The sequence below is a fragment of the Panicum hallii genome, chromosome 1 (genome assembly GCF_002211085.1).
Source record: "Panicum hallii strain FIL2 chromosome 1, PHallii_v3.1, whole genome shotgun sequence".
In the NCBI taxonomy this organism is placed as follows: Eukaryota; Viridiplantae; Streptophyta; class Magnoliopsida; order Poales; family Poaceae; genus Panicum; species Panicum hallii.
Genome location: NC_038042.1, coordinates 1,942,038 through 1,966,920, shown reverse-complemented (window position 1 = coordinate 1,966,920; position 24,883 = coordinate 1,942,038). Strand labels below are relative to the sequence as shown.

Genomic DNA, 24,883 nt, shown 5'->3' with positions numbered 1-24,883 from the left:
AATTTGGAACAGGAAATATTTATTTATTTCTCAGACCTTACTGAATGCTTTGGTTTTCAGAAAATAGTTTTACTAAAAATTCCTGTGGAATGCTCCTTGTACTTTCATCATCGAATCGCGTCCGTTCATCAACTATTTAACGCGCCTCGATTCCGCGGCAAAGACCGCACCGACCTCTCAGTTCTGTGTCTGCGAGCCGCCACCTATGGGACTGGAGCGACGGCGACGAGAGCGGTCTCCGCCGCCGCTTGCCGTCGCCCTGGCGGCGCCATGGCGAGGGGAGGTGGGGCACTCGTCTACGGCGTCCGCAGCCCCGTCTCCGCCTCCGGGGTGGACGTTCGCTCGCGGCCGCAGCCGCCGGCGTCATCGTCCCTGATGACCGCGCCATCCGAAAGCGAAGGGGTCTAGGACTCCGGGCCTCGCCCCCGTCCCGGCATCCCACAGCCCAAGCGCGAGATGGCGCCCCCGCCGCTACTGGACGAGCAGCTCAGCAAGGTCAGTCCCATTCCCATCACGACGGGGTCAATGGCCAACTCAACCCCAATGAGCTCGCGTGTTTCACGGGTTAACAGTGCTTGATTTCTCCTTCCAATCCTTCTCGATTTCTTTTGACTGCTGGGCTCTGCGCTATTTTTCGTGGGTGGGCTCTTTGTTCCACACCTACTGCAGCACTGCTGGTGAAGGAGGCGACGCGTTACCAATTTCTACAATGTTAAAAGCGAAAGTGTTTGCCCTTTTGGCCGTCCATGGCTGACGAGTGAGGGATACCAATTGGAGCTTTCCTTTCTTTCTCACCAGAATCCAGGATCGCACACCTGTCCTCTCGCCCCTTATTTTCCTCTAACAATTCACCACGAGTGGAATTCCTGAGGCTCTCCAATCTGGCTATAGCGGTGTTGCTGCTCGTTAGGTGGCTTCTGGTGTGGGTATTCTGAAACGATACGACTTTTGCCCGCCACACTCTGCTCGTCCTGTCCATTTGCTTGAATATATTCTTTTCAGTTTTGATAGTCATGTGTGCCGTGGGAATCATTCCACTGGAGTGTCTGTTCTGATAAGTGTTCGTTTCTGACCATGCGACCTCATCTGGATTGCTCTTGGCCGTTGCTTGCTCCAGGAAGGTGCATTTTTCTCCCATCCTTCTCTGGAACTCGTGCCCGTTTATCTTCTGTATTATACTTTATCATCAAGTCAAACGTATTTGGTGCTTTATTATAACTCCCTGCCGTACTAATTCCCTTCTGACTTTTTGCTTGGATTGTCCTGCGAAAGCGCAGGTGTCCTTGTCTTTCTGATGTTCTTGGCTAATTCCACTGATAAGATGTCTTGCCTTGCACCGTGGAGCCAGTTCCTTTTTAAATCGATAAGTTTGACTTTCGAAGGATTACATTTTTTATTAGGCCGGGACATGATGTTATAAGGAAAACGTGATAGCTACTGGCCTTCTGTTGTTTTACTCGCTTCCTCGTTTATTTTGCTGGTGAATCCGAGCATCCAGGAGGCCTTCTTTTAAAGAAGGTACTGCTATGGTTCAGCCAATTTCCTGCACAAGCTTGTGCAGCCGTTTGGCTTTTGTGTGCTCACATATGAAGTTTTATCGGTGCATTGCTCATCATGCTGTATGATTACTTGATCGGCGCAGTTCAATTCTCTATTACATGTATGTTTTCTTTCACTACTAGCCCTTCATTTTGACTCTTTTGTTATTGAGCGAGTTTAATATTCGGTACTTGTTCGTTGTTCTTGCTTTCCTTCTAGTTTTATACGTTTATTTGTTTTCTTTTTTAGATTCTGGTATGTCCATTTCCTTAAATTCTCCCTATATTAACATCTGTTGAATTGTTTCTTCAAATGTCTTATCGACTAGCCTTATGCTCAAAATCTCCTCTTTTGTGCCATGGAGTGGTGCATATTGAGCGGTGGTGCATGCTTTTCACAATTGAGCATGCCTGATCCATAGAAGCTCAAGTGATTACTAGAGAGGGCATTCTACCTCATGGAAAGATGTGAATTTGTGCAGCTCTCAAAGTCCCATTAAGTTGGGAACTGAATTATATCATCACCAGGGCAACTTGGTTCACCATGCACAGACAGGTCATATGCTACACGAGAGCAAGGACAAATGGTGATGAATCTGTGTTGCAACCTGCAACCTGAACAAGTGGCAATTGCTTAGTTAGTTCTTAGGGTTATATTGGTCTTATGGCCGTGACTGGAGACTACATTTCTGCACTATCTTCTTGTGAAAGTGGTTAGGGTGTTGATGAAAGTGAGGAGTAATGAGATATGGGAGGTACAGACAGATGCCAATGGCAATAAGTCCCAGAGTTGGATGTAATTGGTTGCATAGTTTCTTTTTGTTGGGAAAGAAGATGGGAAAGGAACACATGTCATCGAATGCTTTGCAGTGGACCAAGAATGAATCATGGTGCTTAGTTCGTTATGGAAATATAAGATAATGGAAAGGCTGAGCATGTTAGGGTGGTTTAATTCTGCAAAGCCTGTTGAGTGCAAGTAATTAGATAATAAATATTGTGCTTGACTAAAATGAGCCATGCAAATTTTTAGGGTCTATAAGAGAAAAATAGAAAATATTAATTTAATTGTATTGTTGGTAAATTAAAATTTTCTGTACTCACTTCGAAACATAAAAAAAAAGTTTTGTATTTTGGATATTGAAATTTTTTATATATTAGTTTTAGGCTGAGAAAACTACATAAATCCTTGGACTTTGTGTATGTTTCAGAACATAGATTATAAAAGTTATATGGGTTTAACCTAAGAGCCTTTTTTAAGTTTGTAATGTGCCTCCATTTCTTGACCCAGGCAATGTCCCTCCGCTTAGTAACTACTCGTTCATTTTTGATGGTTTTCTCATACTAAATCCACATATTGACATTGTTTCGGTGGCCTTTGTGGTGCCTAGGCGAATCTTATACATTCAAAATGCATACATATTAACTTTTAGCATTTTTTAATGTTTATAAGTGCTACACAAATGAATTATGGGTGTGAATCCATGCCAATGCAGTCTCATTATAGAAATCCTGTAACAAGAAAAATACCTTTTCCAATGTTGTCAAACTGGAGCACTTCAATAAAGCTTCAAGAGTATTTTTGAATATGGAATTTATCTTTGCCACCAATCTAAAAATATATTTGGCATTTTATGCAATTTCCTCTGGATTAGTGGATCTTAGAGCTGTTCTCTTTGTTGTAAATACTCTTCCTTTTTTCCATATCGAAGGTAAAATTCACATTTCACTCTGTTTTTTTGAAGAAAAAGTCACATTTAACTGGTGCGACATAAGGTATGGTGTGGATAGCTGGAACCCTACACTAGACCTCCTCTTTTCATCGCAAAAAAATTTATGCCTCTCCCCTTTTCCTCCCCCTTTCCCTTTCCTCTTTCCCTTTCCCTTGCCTCAACCCACTCTCAATCCCTAGCATAGCTTTGATGTTCATTGATACTCTTGACACCCCCCATCCCTGACAGCGGATCTTCCTGCTCGCTCTTGGCAGCAGACTTCCTGCCCTTTTGGCTTCGGTGCACGGACTTCCCACTTGATTGCAATCAGCTTATCGCCTCGTCGCTTGGTGCGATCTAACTTGTTTTTGCGCAACCATACGATTTGAAGTAATCTTATTGTGTAATTCAGTTGATCCTCAGTAAATAGTTCGAATTTAGTATGCCCTATACTTTTATAGATAGATCTAGTTGGTTCTGATTCTGAATTACACTGCTTCATCTCAATCTAATTGTGTGGCGCTCAAGTTGCTGACTGGCCTTGGGTTTAGGCATTGACGTTTAAATAACATCTTCCCTTTTCAATCCAGTTTTGCACCTTGGATTATGTGCTTATTTCTTTTTCTTTTTAAATATACTTGCTACCCGTGTTTGCCAATAATTTTCTAAAATAAGTACCATGATGTCATTCTTCATCTTTTCATCTCAGGTTATTCAACTGTAGTTTTGCTTCATTGTGACATACCATGTAATGCTTCCATACTCCTATACCTTTTTGTCCCGATTTGATTTGTTTTTTATTAGATTCATTATTTGGTAATCCCTTCTAGGTACCAAACCTTGATCTTACATGTGGTATATCTGATAGTTTTATTTCTATGCTATTAGATTCCTGTGTTTGTTCGTTTAATTGGTCCTTTGCAATACCCTTCTTGGTGCTTCCGTGACCACACTGGAATAGTCTCCTAACGTATGTTGTGTATATTTTCTGTGCCACAAAGATTTGTTCAATCCAATAGATTCTGGTTTCTTCCTGTTTAATTGTTTCGTAAGCCTAGCGTGGTTTTTCATATGTTTTCAACTTAGTGCACATTCTTCTTTTTTCTGGACGTAAACACTTAGCACAAGTTCTGATCTTTATAGAACACTGGACATGGAGTTCTTCACAGAGTATGGGGAGGCGAGCCAGTTTCAGATCCAAGAGGTCATTGGCAAGGGGAGCTATGGGGTAGTTGCTGCTGCAATTGATACTCACACTGGGGAGCGGGTTGCGATAAAAAAGATAAAGGATGTTTTTGAGAATGTCTCAGATGCTGCTCGCATTTTGCGGGAAATCAAGCTTCTTCGGCTGCTTCGCCACCCAAACATAGTCCAGATCAAACACATTATGTTGCCCCCTACCCGAAGGGAGTTCAGAGATATCTATGTTGTTTTTGAGCTCATGGAGTCTGACCTGCATCAAGTGATCAAAGCAAATGATAACCTGACTCCAGAGCATCACCGTTTTTTCTTGTACCAACTCCTTTGTGCTCTCAAGTACATCCATGCAGGTTTGTTAGAAAGCCATTATAATGTTTAACTCATCATCAACAGTGATTCATAGCCGGTGTATTCTTTGTTGAACTCATACTGAACTCTCATTGCCGTTATCTTTCTCATGTATATGATATATATCATTGCAGCCCATGTATTTCATCGTGATTTAAAGCCCAGGAACATACTGGCCAATTCAGACAGCAAATTAAAGATTTGTGACTTTGGACTTGCACGTGCATCATTTAATGACTCCCCTTCAGCTATCTTTTGGACAGTAAGATCCTTGTCATTAGTTTTGTATCCATTATTTTCCCCTTATTTTAATTACCTAATGTGCTTTGCAATTTGAAGGATTATGTGGCTACAAGGTGGTACCGAGCTCCTGAATTATGTGGCTCCTTTTTCTCCAATGTAAGCTGGCCCTTAGCTTCTAAGCTTACTTGTATATAACAATGTGATGTTTATGTTCAGCCAAATATGTGGCACGTTTGTCTAATTTCTAATGCCTGGAGAGTGCTATGCCAATGCTCGATATGTGTATATAGTATTTTTCTTTTTGTAGATTTTCCAAACACAGCAGCTTGTGCTGAATGATAAACATGTAATTGAGCTTTTTCCGGTACAGTGATATACCTTTTTGATTTTTCTTGTTGCACTGTTTGATGATATGATTGTGTCCACCAAACTGAAAATATTTCTGAGAAATGTTGAAGCTCCCTTGCACTGGATGCTGTTAATTTATTTTTCCACAAATCTCTTGAGAACATCTTCCTATTCTATCATCTTCACCAATACTGTTGGATTTGTATGTGCAGTACACCCCTGCAATTGATATTTGGAGTATAGGGTGCATATTTGCTGAAGTTCTCACTGGAACTCCATTATTTCCTGGGAGGAATGTTGTGCACCAACTAGATTTAATAACAGACCTCCTTGGAACACCATCAATGGAATCTTTATCCCAGGTATGCCAACACATGTATGCATGACTTTCACTATTTTCTGTTTCAGTCACCTGCCTGATAATTTTCTTTTAGAACATATTTACTTATTTAAAACGAAGTGGCATAAATATATGTGACCACAGACAGACGGATAAATATATGTTACAGAATTACTTGCTTATCGAACTCTGGTGAAAAACAATGGAGCAACATAAAGAATAAGATGTGAATATGATCTGGGCGGATCTCTTACAGATCAACAAATTATTTCATGTATCATTATATCTTTGTGATTTATGATTTGTACAACCGTTTTGTATTGGCACATTGGCATTCGGATAATGATCTCCTTCATAATTTCTGGAACACCCAGATTTGCAGTGACAAGGCCAGGAAATATTTAATTGGCATGCCGAGGAAGCCCCATATTCCCTTTTCTCATAAGTTCCATAACGCTGATCCTTTTGCTCTCCGCTTGCTAGAGCGTTTACTTGCATTTGACCCTAAAGATCGGCCTACTGCTGAAGAGGTATATTTTTTGGTGGCAAAACACATTACTCCTTATGTTCAACTGATTTCAGAAGTGATGAGCGTACATGCATAAAGTTTTATGTTTGCTTAATCTTGTCCAGGCTTTAGCTGATCCATATTTTAGAGGCCTTGCTAAATTAGAATGTGAGCCTTCAGCACAACCAATTTCAAAGCTTGACTTTGAATTTGAGGGAAGAAAACTAACAAAGGAAGATGTGAGAGAAATGATATATCGGGAGGTATGTAACCATTTATGTTCTGGGTGGATCATATATTACTCACTCAAGATTGGACTTCTGATTTTCTGAAAGCAAACAGATTTTGGAGTACCATCCACAGATGCTTCAGGAGTACATTGAAGGTGAAGAACAGATTCACTTCCTATACCCAAGGTGCAGATTTGTATTATTGATTTCTCATATTTTGTTCAGTTTCAGAATACATCTACTGTAGGCATTTGTCCTATTTATACCTCGTTGTGCGCTGTCTTACTAATTTCTTTGGTGATTTGATTGTGCACTACTACTACATCATAACGTTACTTTTGTATGTTTTCAATTCTTAACATTGTCTGTATCTGCAAGCATATATGAAAGCCTAGTGTGTGTTTTAATGTACTTCTGAAAACGGTCAGAAACATCTTGCTCACTTGATATTTTTAGCCTTTGCTGGCGGCATGCATGGTGGCTCATTTAATCGTTTTGCCATCTGTGCCAGCTCACCAGCACTAGTAGCGGAAATGGTTATGGTATACACATACAACCCAATTCTGAAGCAGTATGATCTGCACAAGTGTTTCACATTTTAATTCAACTGAACCGTTGGAAGGTGTTAATCTTGTTTAGTACCTGACACAGTGGTACTTTTTGCTAATGCTACCCTGTTGCAGTGGTGTTGATCGCTTCCAGCGACAGTTTGCTCATCTTGAGGAAACCTACAGAAGAGGAGTAGCGAGTACTCCGCTGCGGAGGCAGCCTACATCTTTGCCAAGGTATATATGTCAACCCCTGCGTTACTGTTAAATTAAATGACTAGTATCTATGACTAATAATTGCAGGGTATAATCATCTTTGTTTTTTTGTTTTCCCAGCTTATGTTGTTCGGTTAATGTGACAGGGAGAGAGTCTGTTCATCAGAAGATGGCCATAATCAGGACTCCGGCAGCGAAAAGGGAAGAGCAGCATCCTATGTTGCCCGAACAACCATAAGCCCCCCAAGATCACAAGAAGAGCAGCATAAGCATCATCAATCTTCCTATCACAGCGGCGATTCCATCTCCTGTGCAAAGAGCTATCTGAAGAGTGCTGCTAACATCAGTTCTTCTAGACGTGGCATCAAAGGGAATAAAGGCCCAAAGGTACTTTCTACTACCAAGTATTACACCGAAACTCAAATTTCAACCAAGTCTTGTAAGAAGGATACCATTGCCGATGTTTTTCTTCACAAGTTCTGTTTAGGCGAGATACTGACTGCTTCGCTTTCCTCCCCTTAAGGAGAATGGAATCTCCGAGGACGAGAAAGAGGAGGTGGTTCATGAACTATTAGACAAGGTACCCAGGGTGCTCTCCTAGGACAGACTCAGAGGCCATGATACAAATACCATTGCAATGCAAGATTTGTATCAGTTGCCAAACAACGCAGGAGCCCCCAAGATCGGAGAAAAAAAAATGCGCCATCTATATCGACGCTGCTAGTTTCAGTAAACCACCCAGATCATATGACATTGCCCAAGCACCCTGCTTGGAGAAATCGAACCATGTGGTGTACTGTTAACTTTTGATATTCAACTGCTAGATTCTGGCAACTCTGTTGTGCACACTCTTCTTGGTTTGCTAAATGTACTGTTTCTGAAGAACAATAACAGACCTCAGCTGTGGTGCCACATCTATCTCTGAAAAAACACGGCATGTGGATTCTGTACTGAGGATGATTGGCCTTTGAAATTCCACGACAGCTGCAGTTTTTCAGTTTGGGACTTGGTCTCAGATGACGCATCCAATGCAAATGCATGCGCGGCGTTGGTGAGTGGGAGCAGGTGAGATCCGTCACGGACACTGCCTGGCCATTCGGGCACCAACACGGCAACACGGTTTGCAGGATAGGGTTGATCTCTGTAGCACACCATGACTGCATGCACGGTGCATGAAAGAGACTGAGCTGAGACACAGTCAGCTGCTGTCTATAGTAGCATGCCACATCTTCACTGAACAACCACTCCATCAAGAACGACCAAAATATGACGGAGGAAAACTGTGTTTATTTACTTAAATTGCAAAGAGGAAAGAAACACTGACACGATAGATTGAACAGAACTATATGTAATTGCAAACTGAAGAAATAGCATGCATCTTCTGTCTAATGACGTGGATAAAGGCAGCTGATTTACACGTTGAAACTAGTCAAACACCGGCATTTTCAAGAAAGGATGAACCAGATATCTGTTGATGCTCCGGAGCGGACAGCCGGAAATCTTGATCTCCGGGCCGACGGCGAGCTCGGCGAGCAGCACCGGTCAGTTGTGGTTCTGCGACGGGCCGGACGGCGGTGTGGGAGCGCCGCCACCGACCGTGCTCACCCGGTGCGCCCCCGCCGCCGTAGCCACGCCTCCGCGCGGCCAGTGACCGACGTCGTCGTCGAGCGCCGGCGACGCTCGCGCCCGCGCAGTAGCTGTAGCAGTGCCACTGCCCACCCCCTCGCGCATTGGCCTGCCGCCGCCGCACGGCGCGCACACGAGCACGACGAGGAGGAGGGCGACGACGACGGGGGCCACCCGCGGCGCCGGGACACCCGACGTAGTGGAACGAGCAGCTGCGGCCGCCATGGCGCGCGGCACTGGCCGGCCCGGACGGGATCAAATGGATGGAGCTGGCCGGCGATGAGCTGAGCTCGATCGATCGCGCAACGATCGAGAGGGCGAAGGAGGGGCGGGTGGACGGGCGGCGCAGTGAGCGAGCGGGCGAACGAGCGAGTGAGGACGTGGCAGCGATCGCGCGAATATATAGAGCGGTGGACTTCGTGCGCGCGTAGTGCGGTTCAGGCGGCGGGAGACAAGCTGAGCGATGGCCGATGATGGAGACATGGCCGGGACGGGATCACATCGTTCGGATTTTCTCCTAGCTCAAACATGAACTGAAATCAAAGATGCCGTTGAACCGGCCGGCCGTTGACGAGTTCAATCAGAAATTCACGTGGGAAGCGACGACCAGGAAGCGCTCGGCCGGAGCCGGAGCGGAAAATCCCGCAGGGTCGGCGAGCTGCTTTGCCCCGGGGGGGGGGGGGTGGTGGATCGACGAAGACGAAGGTCTCCATTCCATGGTCGAGGCGGTGGATCGAGACAAGTCCATGCATGGCGGCCAGCCGCCGGCATCCGTCTCCCTCGCGGTCTCGTCTCATTGCTTCTCCTTATCCCAGTGCGGGCGCCGGGCGGGGATCCTGGGGACGGGAAAGGATGCTCCTGCCGGTGGGGAGAGAAGCAGAGGCGGCGGGTTCGGGGAGGTCGGAGCCGGCCATGTCGATAGGGACGGCGATGTAATAATAGTTTGCAAATATTTTTATAAAACCCCTTATACATTTTCATTTACCCTCCTAAATCGGATCGAAATTAGTAATCGCGATCCGATACAGGGGTTTATATGTAAAATACATCCAACTTATTTGCAAAATAGCCCCTCCTGGGGTCCTGCCTCCCAATAGCTGCCTTTCCTGCCCGGCTCCAGCGACGGCTGCCTCGCCTGGACGTCGGTAATGGGCTTCCGCTCCTCCTCTAGAGCTCCGATCATCCCCATCGCCCGCCGTATCCATTTCCGCGTCCGTTCTCTTTGGTCTCTTCTCCGCCGCTGCCACGCGCCCACGCCCAGCCGACCCGACGTCCTCGCTGCGAGCTAGTCGTCGAAGTCGCTGCGGGTGGCCGGCCGGATCTGCGGAGAGCATTTCTCGTTGCTGGACACCATCTGTTGCAGAAGAGATCGAGAGGGATGGACTCGCTGGCAGATGCTGCTGCCTGCTGCGGAGGCAGGAACGGAAGCTGCCGGCTCCATCTGTTATTTGCACGAACTGATGGTCGCCGCGCCGTTGGCCATCGTCTCGTCGCCAAGCCGCTCCAAGCGCAAAAATGGGGCGCTTTACTGTCGCCATTCAATCTGCAGCTATCGTTCTGCTCGTTTCCTTCAATTCAGGCTGCAGAAGGGATGATGAGTTCATGATCCACAAGGGCAGGTAAAACACAGGTGAGTGAGCCCAGCTCAGAAGAGAGAATCAGATCAGATTGTGGTTCATATATAATAACACGCTGCTGTCAGAGTGTCAGTATCTGAATGATAATGAACTTGATGATGAAAAGATTATGATCCATATATGCCAGCTAGAATCGTCGTCAGTGGCAACCCTGTCAATATTCACTTGTGTTACACTCACTGGAAAGTGATTTTGGATCCATGCCGCCATAAACTGGGCGACCTTTTCTTTCTTTTTTCTTAAGAGAGGAACTTGCCGGTTGGTAACACATGATTTAGTGAGCCGTGGTGAGGCAGGATCTCTCAGCCCATCAGATCCGATCAAAGTATCAAACCCAACTGCATGTTTGGGCTAAGAATTGGCACCAGAGTGATTTTTAATTGGAGAACTTGATGTTGTCTGAAAAAAATGGTGAGCTGTTGATGGAGTTCCCTGAAACAAGGAAGGTAGAGAGAAGCTGATGGGGGGACTTAGTTTCACAGGCCATTGATCTTGATATTGGTAGTAGTTTTGAATCTGTTGGTTCTCGTTGGCTTAGCAATAAGAAGTTTATCGTGATTAATATGAAAACCGGCAAATCCTTTGCCCAGTTGACAAGAGGGAGATTCCTGCTTTGTACCTCGAGAAAATGACAGCTCTAGCCACACACAAAGCCGGGCATGATCTTGCCCCCATGAAATTCTGAAGAACGACCGATCCAAAGAGCTGAAGCTGAAGAGTTGGGCTCAGCTGGATATGAAAAGCTGGCTTGAACAAGTGAATGACCTGGAGGTACAGATGCAACCCGAAGGATCCATGTTGCAGTTGACAGAGAAGTTGAAGTGGCCAAATCGCTTTGTTTTCGCTCCGAGTAGTTTCTCCAGCTGGTTCTTTTTGACCTCGTTCTGGGTCGTTTTAAAACGGTTACAACAGTTTTGTAAATGTTTCTTCTGTCTTTTTAGTAAGACGGGGGCTTTGTCCCTAGAACTCTAAAAAGGCTGATGGTGGGACTTAAATCCTGAATCAGGAATTACAAGCACAATTGCCCAGTTCCAAAGTGGCCGTAGCTTTTTAGAGTTTTGGTAGTACAACGTAAGCTGGGAGAAAGCAGAGGCAAAGTTCTGAAGTCTGAATCATGTTAAAACAAATTCTGAAGTCTGAAAACAGAGAGAATCAGCAAAGGAGGGCTAGTTCAATTCAGAGCCAGATTTGGACGACAGAAGATCTGTACCAAAGGTTTCCCGAGTTACAAACATTTCTGTTGAATTCAGAAGACATTTCGAACCTAGCGTTGCCAACGGGGATACACTTCATGAAACAGTAAAAATATTTGCCAAGGAAACCAAACTATCAAAGGATTAGATTCCCTGAGTGTCCCTGCAGGAAGACTAGGTGCTTTACAGGTTCAGAGAACGAGAAGAATCACAGCACGCTGCAGGCTGCAGCCACTGCCCACTGCAGACGAGTTCAGGCGGCGGGAGACAAGCTAAGAGATGAAGACGACAACGACGGCATCGTCTGGCTTTTCTCCTAGCTTAAACATGAATCGAAATCAAAGCCTGGAACACTTGTTCAGACGAGTTCTTGATCGGATCCGACGCAGGCGTGCAGAGCCTGGAACTTGTCAACGCCTCAACGGGCGGCGGGCTCAATCGGAAATTCAGAATGGCGTCATTGATACATCCGAAGCAGCGCACAAGAAGCAGATCAGAAGCGACGAGTGGTAGCGCTAGCCGCTAGGCCGGAGCCGGAGCCGGAGCGGCAAGCCCAGCGGCGGCGGAGGATTGCGGGGCCATAGGTTTTGCCCAAGTGCGGCTACGAAGACTCCGGCAGCGGTGGATCGGAAGTCAGAACGCCATTCGTCTAGTTCGAGCGCGGGTGGGGATTTCGGGCACGAAGAAACGTTGCTCCGATCCTGATGGCGTGCGACGGTGCGGGAAGTAGAGGCGACCTGAGCAGGAGGCGTCGAGGCGGGTTCGGGGAGCTCGGAGCCGTCCATGGCGACAGGAACGGCGCTGTACTATTTTGCAGAAAACACCCTAAATTGGATCGTGACTATTGATCGCGATCCGAATATTTTCATAAACCCCCCTCGTACATTTTCGTTTACCCATCGCGGTTGATAATCGCGATCCGAGTCAAGGGGTTATGTGTAAACGCGATCCAACTTATTTGCAAAACAGCCCCTCCTGCGGTCCTGCCTCCCGATAGCCGCCTTTCCCGCCCGGCTCCGGCGGCCTCGCCTGGACGTCTGTAGGCTTGCGATCCTCCGCCGGATCTCCGCTCGTCCCCCTCGCCCACCGTGACCCCCTGCCGCGTCCGTTTCTCCATGGTCGACCCTCTGCTTCGACGACACAGCCACATCCTCGTCCTTGCAGCGCCGAGCCTCCACCCGGCCTCGGCGCCGTCCTCGAAGCTGCTGCAGGTGGCTGGCCGGATCTGCGGCGAGCATTCCCCGTCGCAGCACAACCCAGGAGCACACAGGATTACTAACTGAGGTCAATCTCATGCCATGCATAAGCCAACAATGGATGATCTTAGGGTGTTTGCTGGGGACCGATTCTCCACTGCTAGCAACATGCCTCACACGGTCTTTGGTTGCAGTGTTTTCTTCTAGTTCCATCCGAAATGGACACCTGATTCAGTTTCGCCGGACTTCGGAGAGCAACTCGATCGGCGTCCAAGTCCCTCGAGACGGCGATTTCAATGCTTAAGCGCATTTTCTTTTCTTCACCGAACTTTGAACAGCATTAGGGGCAGTCCTAATGCATGCAGCTATTTAATATGATGCCATGTATAGTATTTTGCTGATTTGGTAATACAATTAAAGAGAAGAGATGAAAAGATTAAGAAACTGGATCTCATGCAAAAAATTGAAAATATTAAAGTCTAAAAAACTACAAGATACGTATTAGGATGGATATTATACATATTAAGATAGAAAGAGTAGCAATGAAGGAGATTGGTAAGACAGAGGAGAAAGATTATTAGAGGAATTTATTTTATAAATAATTATAAATTATGTATTGCGAACTTTTTTTTAAATGGTGTCTACGTGACATCATTGAGATGCAGAACTTGTATCCTCTGTATCCTCTAAAGTAGCAGTTGCGGTAGTCTTTGCTGTCTCTGGGGCCGTTGCTCTCAGATGGCCCACCCGTCCGCGTAATGCAGAGACGACGTGCCCACGACCGCCGCCGGCCGCCGCGATCGTCGGGCGCCGTCTGCTGTGGATGTCTCGCCGCCATTCTCCCGGCCGCCGACTCACGCCGCGAGGAGCTAACTCCATGCATGTCGGGCTCGAAGCTCGATCCTTTTGTCTCCAAACAGAATCGATAGATGAAGAAATAAAAAAGTGGGGGTGGTCGTTACCTCTGAGATACAGACCACCCCGTGTTCTTCTATATTGAGCTTGAAGAAATAAAAAAGTGGGGGTCGTCGTCGCCCAGCCGCCGGCGGCGGCTGGCTGTTCTTGGCAGTCTTTCCGTAGCTGCTCCAAGCGCAGAAATGGGGCGTCATACCGATGGCGGCTGCAATCTGGTACATCAAATCCGGACATCAAATCAGGACCATCCCAACTGCAAGTTTTTTTTAAAAGAAACTGACCGCAAGTTTGAGGCTCGGCCCTGTTCGTTTCCTACCCTCTAAACTTTAGACCCATCACATCAAAGAGAATCTTGCTATTTAGAAGTATTAAATAAAATCTGTTTATAAATTTTTTTGCACAGCTGGGTGCTAATTCGCGAGACAAATTTAATGAGCCTAATTAATCCATAATCTGCCACAGTGATGCTACAGTAATCATCCGCTAATCATGGACTAATATACCTCATTAGATTCGTCTCGCGAATTAGCACTGGGGTTCTGCAATTAGTTTTGTAATTAGACTTTATTTAATATTTCTAAATGATAAGATTCTCTTTGATGTGACCCCTCTAAAATTTAGACCCCAGGAAACGAACACACCCGAAATAGCTAAGCATTGGTAGCAGAGAGATTCTTATAAGTTGGAGAACTTGATGATGTCTCAAAAAAAAGAGGATGTTGAGAGGGGATGAAAGGAATTACAAGTTCCAAAGCGGCCTCAACTTTAGAATTTAGCTCTGTATCGTTCTGTGTCAGTGCCAGTGGTACTATAACGTAAGCTACGAGCAAGCAGAGGCGTCTGATTGGAGAAAGTCTTCCTCACACCACACCAGCAGTCTCAAAGGAGAAAGAATGAGACGCAAAGCTGGATGAGAAGAATGGAAGCTCCACCGATCGGAGAAAGGAATCCCCACACACACACACCATGGACCGCGCTGCCCCGGTGGCACGAGCACGACACTGCTGGTCTGGTGCTACAAAACACACACACAAAAAAGTGACCGGCCAGAGTCCTACGCAAAGAAAGAAATCTGAAGTTCTGAACACCCAGAGGAACACCAAGTCAGGGCTTGTTCAATACTTCAATTCAGCGGCTGTTTTGGTCAGCAGAAAATCTCAACTCTGCAACAAGCTCCTGAGTTACAAACATTTCTATAGAACTTAGCAGACATTTGGAATCAAAGCAGTGCCAAGGGGATTCCACTGCATGCAACGGTGGATAAGGGTCTGGTTCTTGAGCACTTCATCGGATCCGGCGCAGGCGTGCAAAGCCTGGATCTTGTCGACGTCTCAACGGCCGGCCGGTTCGATCAGAATGGTGTCGCTGATACGATGCAGTGTACAGGAAACATCAGAACCAATGAGCTCGACCGGAGCTGCAGCGGCAAGACCCGCGGCGGCGGAGGATCGTGGGGCCAGACCGCCAGAGGCTTTGCCGGAGGCCGTCAAGAAGACGATGGAACAGATCCACGGCGGCGGCAGCTAGCCCTCGGCTCCTCCCTTCTCCTCATCCGAGTGCGGGCTGGGAGCTTGGGCACAGAGAAGCGAAACTCCTGCCGGCGGGGTGAATAGAGAAGTTTATTGGATCCAAATACTTTTACAAACACCCCTAACTATTTTCATTTAACCCCCTAAACTGGATCGAGATTAATAATCGCGATCAAATTCAGGGGGTATATGTAAATACTTGGATCGCTTATTTGCAAAGTAGCCCCTAGTGTTCCGGTGGCTCCATTCCCAGTTCCGGCTCCGGCGACGGCGGCCTCGCCTGCTCGCGGGACGGGCTTGCGCTCCTTCTCCAGATCTCCGCTCATCTCCGTTGTCCGCCTGATCCCCCTGCCTCCCGGCTTCGTTCTCCACGCCCCAGCCGACATGCTCGTCGTCGCAGCGCGGAGTCTCCTCGCCGTCACGGCATCCAGCGCCGTCCTCGGAGCCGCTGCAGGTGGGCGGCCGGATCCGCGGCCACGACTCAGACTCGCCTCATCGTCCGACATCGCCATCGCCAGGTTGTCCTTGGTCATCTTTCTGCAGCGGCTCCGGGTGCAGAAAACGTCGCTCTCGTTTGCTTCAATACAGCCGGGAGAAGGGGCGATGACTGATGAGTTCATCATGATCAACAAGGGCAGGATGGTCCGTCGTGGACAATGCGATGCTCATGCTAGGTGCTGCTACTGTCGATATCAGAATGGTAATGAGCTTGAAATTGACGAGGATGTCAAGTGGTCGGTGGTGGAAAGCTTGCAGCTAGAATCGATTCGCCAACCCTGCCGAACACCTGAGACTTGGAGCGCCTGCCGGCATCAGGACGAAGCGGCACCATTTTTGTTTGTGGCTTAGTGACTGCAACACGATTTTCGATCCAAGCTGATGATTTGGTGGGACGTGGCGAGGCAGGACTGCAAGTTTTTTTTTTTGCAAAGACTGCAAGTTTGGGCTGCGCAGTCTCGAGCCTCCTGAAATAGCTAAGGAATTGCAGCTGGTAGATTTTTACTTGGAGAACTTGGTGATGTCTCAAAAGATTAAATGGAGAACACGATGGAGTTGCATAAAAGAAAGTAGAGGGAAGCTGAAAGGAATTACAAGCACCATTGCCAGTGCCAAAGTGGCCTTGGCTTTAGAATTTTGCCGTGGAATCGTGTCGTTCTGTGCCAGTAGTACAGCGTGACTGCGTGAGCTTCAGATCAGATCACTCCCCAAATGCCAAAAGCCTCTCCCTCACACCACAACACACCAGGTCACAAAGCGGTCGGAAAGAACAAGGAATGAGACGCAAAGGTGGATGAGAAGGGAAGCACCACCGGCTGGAGAAAGGAATCCACATCCACTAACCAAGACGATGGATGGAACGCACTGCACCGGTGGCACGACCACGACGCAGCACACACAAAAAGTGATCAGGCAGAGTCCTACGCGGAGAAAGCAATCTGAAATCCTGAGCACAAGAGAGAAACTGAGAAAGCAAGGCAGGCTAGTTCAATTCAGCGGCTGTTCTGGAGCAGCAGGAAATCTCAGGAAAAGTTCCCAGGTTACAAACATGAAAGCCCTTCTGTAGAGTTTAGCAAACGTTTTGGAATCCTAGCAGTGTCAAAGGGAGTCCACTAATTTCTTCAAAAAAAAAGGGAGTCCACTGCATGAGACAGTAGGATTTCTGCAGAACCCTCTGAAACACCCTTGTGAGATTAGCAGAGTGAAAACCAAAGGTTTGGATTTTCCCAAGTGTTTGTCCAGAAAGATTAGGGGCTTGTGCTGTACAGTTTACAGGTTCAGAGAATCACAGCACGCGGCAGCCACTATCAAAGCTTCCCCAGCAACAGCAAAGGGCCGCCCTTCCCTGGAGAAAGAAACCCCCACTCCCAACTCCCTCCCCTCCCCTCCACCCCCAATGGCGCTCGAGGCGCAGGCCTCCCCGTTGCCCTCGCCGCGCCGCTCCCCGCCGCGCGCGCCGGGGGCAGCCGAAGGCGCCGGGGCGGGGGCGGATCCTCCGGCGCTGACGTCGGCGCGGGAGACGGCGGGGGACGAGTGGCCGGACCCGGAGAATCCCCCCGCCGTCGCCACGCTGCCACGCTCCCCTCCCGCGGCGGACCTCTCCACCGCCGTCGTCGTCGCCGCGCGGCACCACGCGGCGGCCGCCAAGTACGTGCCGCCGCGCGCCGCGTCACGCACCGCTGACCCGGACCCTGGCCGCTCTGCGGGGTGGTACTCGTGGAGCGGCCGCCGCAGCGCGCCTCCTCCCCGTCGCGCTCGCCCCGATCCGCCGCTGCCGCGGCGACAGCGCCCGGCGGAAGTGCCGCCGCACCCGCAGGCGCCGGCTCCTGCTCCCGTCCGCGCTCCGGCTCCTGCTCCCGTCCGCGCTCCGGCTCCACCCCCGGCCCCAGCCCCAGCCCCAGCACCTGCCCCTGCCCCTGCCCACGCCACCACCCCGGCTCAGTTTGGGTCGGCTGACCGGGTGGTGCCCAACATCCTGTCGCGCAAGCGGCGGGTCGCGGCGATGCAGCGCGCCGCGCTGGTGGCGAGGGGCGCGGCCGCGGGGCTCTGCCTGGCCGCGCTCGCGGTGCTCGCCGCTGACTCCGGCAAGGGCTGGGCCCGCGACTCCTACAGCAACTACAGCCAGTTCCGGTATGCAAGGAAAAAAATCCTCACTTTGTTTATACATGGCCGTTAGGGTTCTAGCTAGGATTGGCGATTTTGTCTCCGCGTCAATATTCTGCCGCTTGGCACAGGTATTCGGAGGCGGTGAACGTGATCGGCTTCGTGTATTCGGTGTTCCAGTTCGCTGTGCTGGTCGGGCTCATGAGGAAGAACAAGCATTTGGTTCCCCATCCCAAGCGTGATCTCTTCGACTTCACCATGGATCAGGTTTGTGCCTCGTGATGCTTTTACTGCTCCTTTTCCTAGGTTTCTTTAGGGTTGTGCAACTGCTTTTGCCCTCCTCTGATGTGATGTTACAAAAGAAGAGGAATATATATCGAGTGATCGTGTTGAAGCAAAGTATAAGCTTTCTAACCTTCGTGAATATGTCTTCCTTGTGTTTAGTGATATAGTCCTTTATGCTGAGTTTGGTGCTGTAAGGCCGTAACTGTAAATGGGATGGTCAAGTCATCATTGTCTTGAGATGCCTTCTGTTTGTTGTTTTACTCTGAATTCTAAAAAAAAGTCATCATCTTATGGATCTTATGGCCTTCAAATTGTGTTATCATTTTCTAAAGTAGGAAATTTTGTATCATCAAATTTTGTGATTGCAATGGATCTTATGGCTGTTAAGTGTTACTTATTTGAAGTTGTGTAGAGACTGGAGAGTGTATCTCCAACACCAGTGTGGAATTATGAAACACCTGACTGGGTGCGGCATGATGTTCAGCAGATCATTGCTGCCTTGACATATTTTCTCTTCAAGTATGTGTTGAAATGTTTGCTTTATTCCCAGTGAGTGAACAATCGATGAGCTACAGTGGAATAGTCTTCAAGTAAAGTGAAATTATTTCACTTTTCAGCATAAAATGGTTATGTGCTGAAGTGCAAACGATAGAATTGGAGGATCGTTAGCTAGGCACTTCCTGATTTGTTATCTGAACTGAAGAGTTACAGGACCACAAAACTCTTGTGTAGCATCTTCATTGTGATGTCACTGTACCACTCTCTCAGTTATACTTCCTACACATATTTCAAACTATCTCCTTGACACCTAAATTTCTGAGCACATGATAGGTAGTACCAGAATTGACTTCTGTGGATGGTTCGGGCACATGATTTAGACAGTCAACTTAATCAATTATCCTACAATCACATTAGTTCCAAGGTGGCCACTGTACTTACAATCACCATTGACCAAACTGTGCATTGGTGTGCCGTTTCTCCTTTTCTTTTCTCAACTATATGGGTAGAGAACTCTGGGATAGTATGCAAATATATACTTCCGAGGATAAGCTTGCTTTCACTGTGTGCTCTTGCTTTTGAGCTGTTGAATTGAATCTCTGCAAGTTGAGGCCAATGCTGATTTTTTCTTTTGTTATTCCAGGTGCTGGCATACCTTTTGATATCATCATCATCATCAGCGACTGCCCGAGTAGGTGACCTGATTGACAACTGGGGAAGCGACCCCTTCCCGAGCATGGCGAACGGCTCCATCGCTATATCTTTCATGGCTTTCATAGTTTTTGCCATCTGCTCCCTCATCTCCGCGTACAATCTGTTTCGCCGAGACATGTAGCTGCTCGTTAACTTCTTGTTACCCTTCAATTTCTGGGCAAAGTTTTCAGCACAGACTTCATTGTATTGTCAATGTATATATATGGTGGTATCTGTAAACTTCTAGCAATAATATATCTCACTTCTGTGTTGAACAAAACCCAGAAATTCCAGAAATCTGGATCAAAGTAATTCCAGAAATCTGAATCAAAGTATTTTACTGCATGAGATGGACATCAAGTTAACCAATTGGTGTACAATCACCCATAGACCTACACTAACCATTAAGGTTCAGAATGCAGCTCCAACAATATCTTTTACAAGTTACAACAGCTGGAACTGGCAAGAATGCTAAAGATTGGCACAAGTACACAGGCTACTTCAGCCTGACTCTGTAACCGATGAATATTACTCACATTCCAGTTTCACTGGATGAATATGAGTTCGCTGTCGAATGAAAAAGCGGGCTACTTCAACCCAGTTCTGATAAATTAACGAATCCCCATGCCCCAGCTCCATGAACTGCATCTGCAGCATGCCAGTGCCATCTATTTGCACTGCAGCTGCCTCTGCAGCGGCTTGGAGCTCCATGTCAGCTCCTGGACGGCGGCCGGGAAGATCACCGTGGGCTTCCTCCTGCTCTCCTCCAGGTACGGGAAGTCCTCGGTGAAGTGGAGGCCGCGGCTCTCGCGCCTGGCCAGCGCGCTCTTGACGACGAGCTTGGCGCAGCAGAAGAGGTTGCGCATCTCGCAGGCCTCGATCCCCACCATGGTCGGCGTCCACCCCCGCCGGAACAGGAACTCCTCCCACTCCGACTCCAGGTCGCCGATCTTCCACTCGGCCTGCTTCAGCCGCCCCGTCGACCGCACGATGCCGACGTACTCCCACATCACGGTCTGCAGCTCCGTCCTCGTCTGCCGCGTCCGCGACACGATGTCCGACAGCGCGCCGCCCCCGAGCGCCGACGGCGACGGGAGCGTCGGGCGCGCCCACCGAGCGGCGAGGGACGCGCCGGCGTCGGCGTCCACCATGTGGTCGATGGACGGCTGCACCGCCCTCCTGGCGAAGACCAGGGCCTCCAGCAGCGAGTTGCTCGCGAGCCGGTTGGCGCCGTGCAGCCCCGTGCAGGCGACCTCGCCGGCGACGTACAGGCCCTTCACGTTCGTCTCCCCCTGCAGCCCCGCCCGGACGCCGCCGCACATGTAGTGCGCCGCGGGCACGACGGGGATGGGCTGCCGGGTGATGTCCAGGCCGTAACGCAGGCACTCGGCGGCGATGTTGGGGAAGTGAGCAAGAACCTTGTCTCTCGGTTTGTGGCTGATGTCCAAGAGGACGTAGTTCTCGCCCCGCTTCTTCAGCTGATCATCTATGCTCCTCGCAACCACATCCCTCGGCGCCAACTCCGCGCGATCATCGTACAGCGGCATGAATCTCTCCATGGACTGGTTGTAGAGGATTCCTCCATCCCCCCTGACAGCTTCTGTTATGAGAAATGCATTCTCTCTTTTTGTGGTTGGCTTTATTGGGAGGCCCTCATCTGAAAGTGCAGTTGGATGGAACTGAACAAACCTGACAATGCAAAGTACAAGACAAAATTAGGGATAATTGAAGGGATACCGATTCGTAAGGTACCTACTGCTACAAATAGAATTGGTGCCTATTTTTTAACTAGGGACGAGTACAATACTATCAAAAAAAGAGGTTACACTTTTCTTTTGAAACTCAGGCCAAGATAAACTCACTCCATATTGGAAATTACAGCCTGAGCACGGTGAGACATAGCAATTCCGTCCCCAGTAGCTACCTGAAACATTGGATTTCGAGGAGTCTTAGGAATATTGTGAGTAATATATTAACTTGAGTTTCCATCAAATCAAATTGATGATGTAGTATAATATCCATCAGGTCACCTACTGATAGTGTGCAGCATTCAAAAAGCATGTCATCTTAGCATAGTATATATCGAAAAGATAATGACAGATGCTTCTAAAAAATCACTATATTAAAAAAGATATAAAGGAGTGTGGTGTCTCCTGAAAAGTACCGGTGGATTGGTTGTTGTGGGATATATATGACCAGCTCCTCCAGATGCAAGCAACGTTACTTTTGAGATGAAACGGACTACCTGGATGACACAGGAACAAGTTATTTAGCTTGAACGATTTTTGACAAGAGTGGTGCCAAAAGGCTGAAAATGAAATGGCAACTATCACTAAAGGAAATGAGGCAAACACTAGTTAATATAAAAAAATCCAGACAATATACCTTCTGAGTTTCGATGTCTATCGAATCCGCTCCATAGCAATGGATTTCACCATTTTTCTGAGAAAGAAGAAAACCATTCATATTAGTCATGGGTGTTTTACACTTTAAGTGCAAACCTTTTGCAATTGAAGGAGATAATTAGGCATGCCATATATAGCGCAACATATGTTTCCACTTCTGGAACGTAAAATTGTTAATGGTTGTGCTTCCAGAAATAATACAAGTAAAAAGGTCCAGTGACTCAAACTAAACTTAAATGAGCAAGACATTGAAAGTTGGGAAATGGGTAAAACAAGGACAACGTGTCGAATTTTGAGTGCAAATTTGAGAACATAAGTGGGGAAATGGTCAAATGTGAGGCAACTTGCTAGTTAAGCGCCGCCAAGCATGGCATTTTAAGGTTGCATTTAATAGATCGCTATCGACAAACATTTGGAAGCCGACAATAACAGGCCATTAATAACCAATATCTTCATATTGTCGCTTCCTACGCTGTTTCCTGAAAAGTGAGCACTTCAACAGCTATGCTCTCAGACCTTTTTCTATACTCTGCACTAATGATAAGCAAGTTCCATTACTTTGTCTATTTTGGAAAAGTTCCACTATTTTGTTCTTTGTATGATCTGAAGACAAAAAAGAAATAATTAATCTGGCCAATCAAAAGTTCGCACGATGGTTTTCGTGTAGTCCAAGGCTATTTGCTATGTAACAATTTATATGTTTATGGAGGAAAACAGCATGCACGCAACTATATAGCAGACAGCTTTCAAAACTAACAGAAGGAAACCACATGCAAGAATGCAAATAACTACTTCATGTCAGAAAACAGAACGAAAGGGTCTACTGAAAGTATTATCCAACAAAAAACTAGAGATTAATGATTGGCATAAGAATAACATATACCAACCTGACATGTCAATAGATCAATGGCGAAGTGGTGACCAAACAAAGAAATGTTATCATCGTTGTCAACTGCTTGCAGCAGTGCTCTTTCAATCTCTCTTCCAGTCATATCAGCAGAATGGACAATTCTGTTGTGAGAATGTCCACCTTCCCTTGCAAGGTGCAGCCTACCATCTTCACCATGGTCAAATGAGGCACCCATGGCAATTAGTTCCTTGACGCGCTCTGGGCCTTCTGTGCAAACTATCTGAAAGATAGCATGAAGGGTAGTAGCAAACAAATAAAAATTAATATCTGTAGGGGGGAATTGTTCACAAGCAATGATTCACTGGAACATGCATTCAGATACAATGGTGAGGCAATAAAAAAAACTATTGTAAAGATGATGGATGCTAAAACTTACCCTCACAGTCTCTTCATCGCACAGATAAGCACCTGCAACAATTGTGTCTTTCATGTGACTTTCTACAGAATCCGAGGGACACAGAACAGCACTAACACCGCCTTGTGCATAGTTTGTGTTGCTCTCATGAGGCTCGGCTTTGGTGATAATAGCAACAGAGCCGTGCTTTGAAACTTCCAAAGCATACCTTAAGCCAGCAACACCACTGCCAATAACCACGAAATCAAAGAATTTTGTGGTGTCGTCTTGAAAGCACGAGAGAGTAGAGGCTCTGATGGCCCTGACCCTGTGCCTCACATGTTGTTGGGAGACAGTAGCAGATGTTGCACCCATGAAACGAGGCATGCTACCTAGTCTGTAAGCAGAATTAGCACGCTGTATCAGAATAAACAATGCAACAATGACACCATAGGAAGTGTCAAGTGTCAGATCAAAGCTTGCAAACTGCAATAAGAAACTCAGTTAGTTGAAACACTGTACATGTTTGGTCAGTTTTCTTATCTGAATCCTACTTCTGTCAATTTGGAATTTTGAAAGTAGTAAAAATAAATTGTGGAGAACAACCTGAAGCGATTAAAATCAAATACCCTGGAGCTTAACAACTTGATTAAGAATGATACTCAACAAATTGACGCAGGCTATTAAACTACAGTAAACACTTCAGATCCTCGAAAAAATATAAACAAATCGACAGAAAAGAGTCAGCGTGAAGAACATTTGACAGTAGCAACTTCACCTGGAGATATCAAGCTGGGCGCATCTTCTGAAAGAGAGAAATGGCAGTCCAGAAGCTTGCATGTGCACTTTGCCGACATGCATCGCCCCTGCGCATTGTAGGCTTGCAAAGGCGCTGGTCAGGTTCGCCATCCCAACCTTGGTTGGGCCTGCAAAAACGAAACCAAAGCACGGAAACCAATCAAGATCCTTGGATTTCACAGAGTGGAAGCACCAAAAGCAAGAGTAATCTCGAGGATCAACAAGCAGCAAAAGCAAGAGTTCCGAGGAACAACAAGGCAACGAAACAGAGCATGTCCCTGATTGTGGGATCGCTCCACGCGGCAAGAAGAGGAGATCCAATCATCCCCGGCGACAAAAATCAGTAGCTTTCGAAAGATCGGGTCAGGAAATTCAAGAACAAGCAAGCCGCCGGGAGGATGGCACTCTCACCTGTACCTGCGCAAGAAAGTCTAGCTCCTGTCTCCAATGGCAAGGGGATGGCGAGGAGAAAAGGGGTCGGGAATTCCACAAGGGCGCTGCCGGCGAAGCCGCGCTCGAAGGCGCACGGCCTTTGGGCCTCCGAAGAGCGGGGCGAGGGAGCGGACGGAGGCGGGCAGCGTGCGTGCCCGGCTCGGCAGGCGGCTGGTTTTATTGCGGAGGCGAGACCGCGAGAGGGGAGAAACAACGGGAGAAAGGGAGGGGAGAGAGAGAGAGAAAGAGACAAGTTGGGAGAGGAAAAGCCAAACAAGGGGAGCGAGGAAGAGATGGCTCTCCGGCCTGCTCAAAAAAAGGCTAGGCGAGGAAAATTCTTGGCAACCCGAGGCGCCACATCGTCGCCGACGACGGCGATCGATGACGCCGCCGCCGCCTCGTGCGGTGCCCTCTCTTTTCGCCTGGACCGCAGGCGGAAGGTTCACCGGATCCTGGCTGGCGCCGTGGGGCCCCGGCCCTGCCCGCTTTTTTCCGGGGACGGCGCACCTGCGGGGCCAAGAGAATCGAGGTGTGGGGTCGCCGGCGGTGGTGGGTGCCAGCGTGGTGGCTGTGGTCTGTGGACCTGTGGTTGATGCTACGCTG

The 24,883-nt window shown here is 47.7% G+C and overlaps 3 protein-coding genes across 9 annotated transcripts; 2 read left to right on the top strand and 1 right to left on the bottom strand.

Moving 5' to 3' along the window:
* The first annotated feature begins 153 nt into the window (after positions 1 to 153).
* LOC112890152 (mitogen-activated protein kinase 13-like) lies at positions 154 to 8,142 on the top strand. 6 transcript variants are annotated; one of them, XM_025957057.1, is made up of 11 exons: positions 154 to 495; positions 4,391 to 4,797; positions 4,930 to 5,057; positions 5,135 to 5,194; positions 5,599 to 5,748; positions 6,101 to 6,256; positions 6,360 to 6,497; positions 6,577 to 6,650; positions 7,148 to 7,249; positions 7,375 to 7,615; positions 7,752 to 8,142. In XM_025957057.1, exons 2-11 carry the CDS (start codon positions 4,401 to 4,403, stop codon positions 7,827 to 7,829), a joined length of 1,524 nt encoding a protein of 507 aa, XP_025812842.1. In that variant the 5' UTR covers positions 154 to 495; positions 4,391 to 4,400; the 3' UTR covers positions 7,830 to 8,142. The 6 variants fall into 6 exon arrangements, with proteins under 6 accessions (XP_025812842.1, XP_025812815.1, XP_025812835.1 ...); XM_025957030.1 differs by lacking the exon at positions 154 to 495 and adding an exon at positions 536 to 1,121; XM_025957050.1 differs by lacking the exon at positions 154 to 495 and adding an exon at positions 1,139 to 1,518.
* Positions 8,143 to 17,092: 8,950 nt separating this feature from the next.
* LOC112891699 (CASP-like protein 4A1) lies at positions 17,093 to 19,681 on the top strand. The gene is made up of 3 exons (XM_025958630.1): positions 17,093 to 17,952; positions 18,057 to 18,192; positions 19,352 to 19,681. Exons 1-3 carry the CDS (start codon positions 17,219 to 17,221, stop codon positions 19,541 to 19,543), a joined length of 1,062 nt encoding a protein of 353 aa, XP_025814415.1. The 5' UTR covers positions 17,093 to 17,218; the 3' UTR covers positions 19,544 to 19,681.
* A 124-nt stretch (positions 19,682 to 19,805) lies between these two features.
* On the bottom strand, positions 19,806 to 24,467 carry LOC112891685 (L-aspartate oxidase, chloroplastic). 2 transcript variants are annotated; one of them, XM_025958614.1, is made up of 8 exons: positions 24,260 to 24,467; positions 23,829 to 23,976; positions 23,093 to 23,447; positions 22,694 to 22,936; positions 21,787 to 21,843; positions 21,566 to 21,646; positions 21,264 to 21,325; positions 19,806 to 21,090 (listed from the first exon to the last, which is right to left on the bottom strand). In XM_025958614.1, exons 2-8 carry the CDS (start codon positions 23,957 to 23,959, stop codon positions 20,070 to 20,072), a joined length of 1,950 nt encoding a protein of 649 aa, XP_025814399.1. In that variant the 5' UTR covers positions 23,960 to 23,976; positions 24,260 to 24,467; the 3' UTR covers positions 19,806 to 20,069. The 2 variants fall into 2 exon arrangements, with proteins under 2 accessions (XP_025814399.1, XP_025814405.1); XM_025958620.1 differs by having other exon boundaries at positions 24,266 to 24,467.
* Between the last annotated feature and the right edge of the window lie 416 nt (positions 24,468 to 24,883).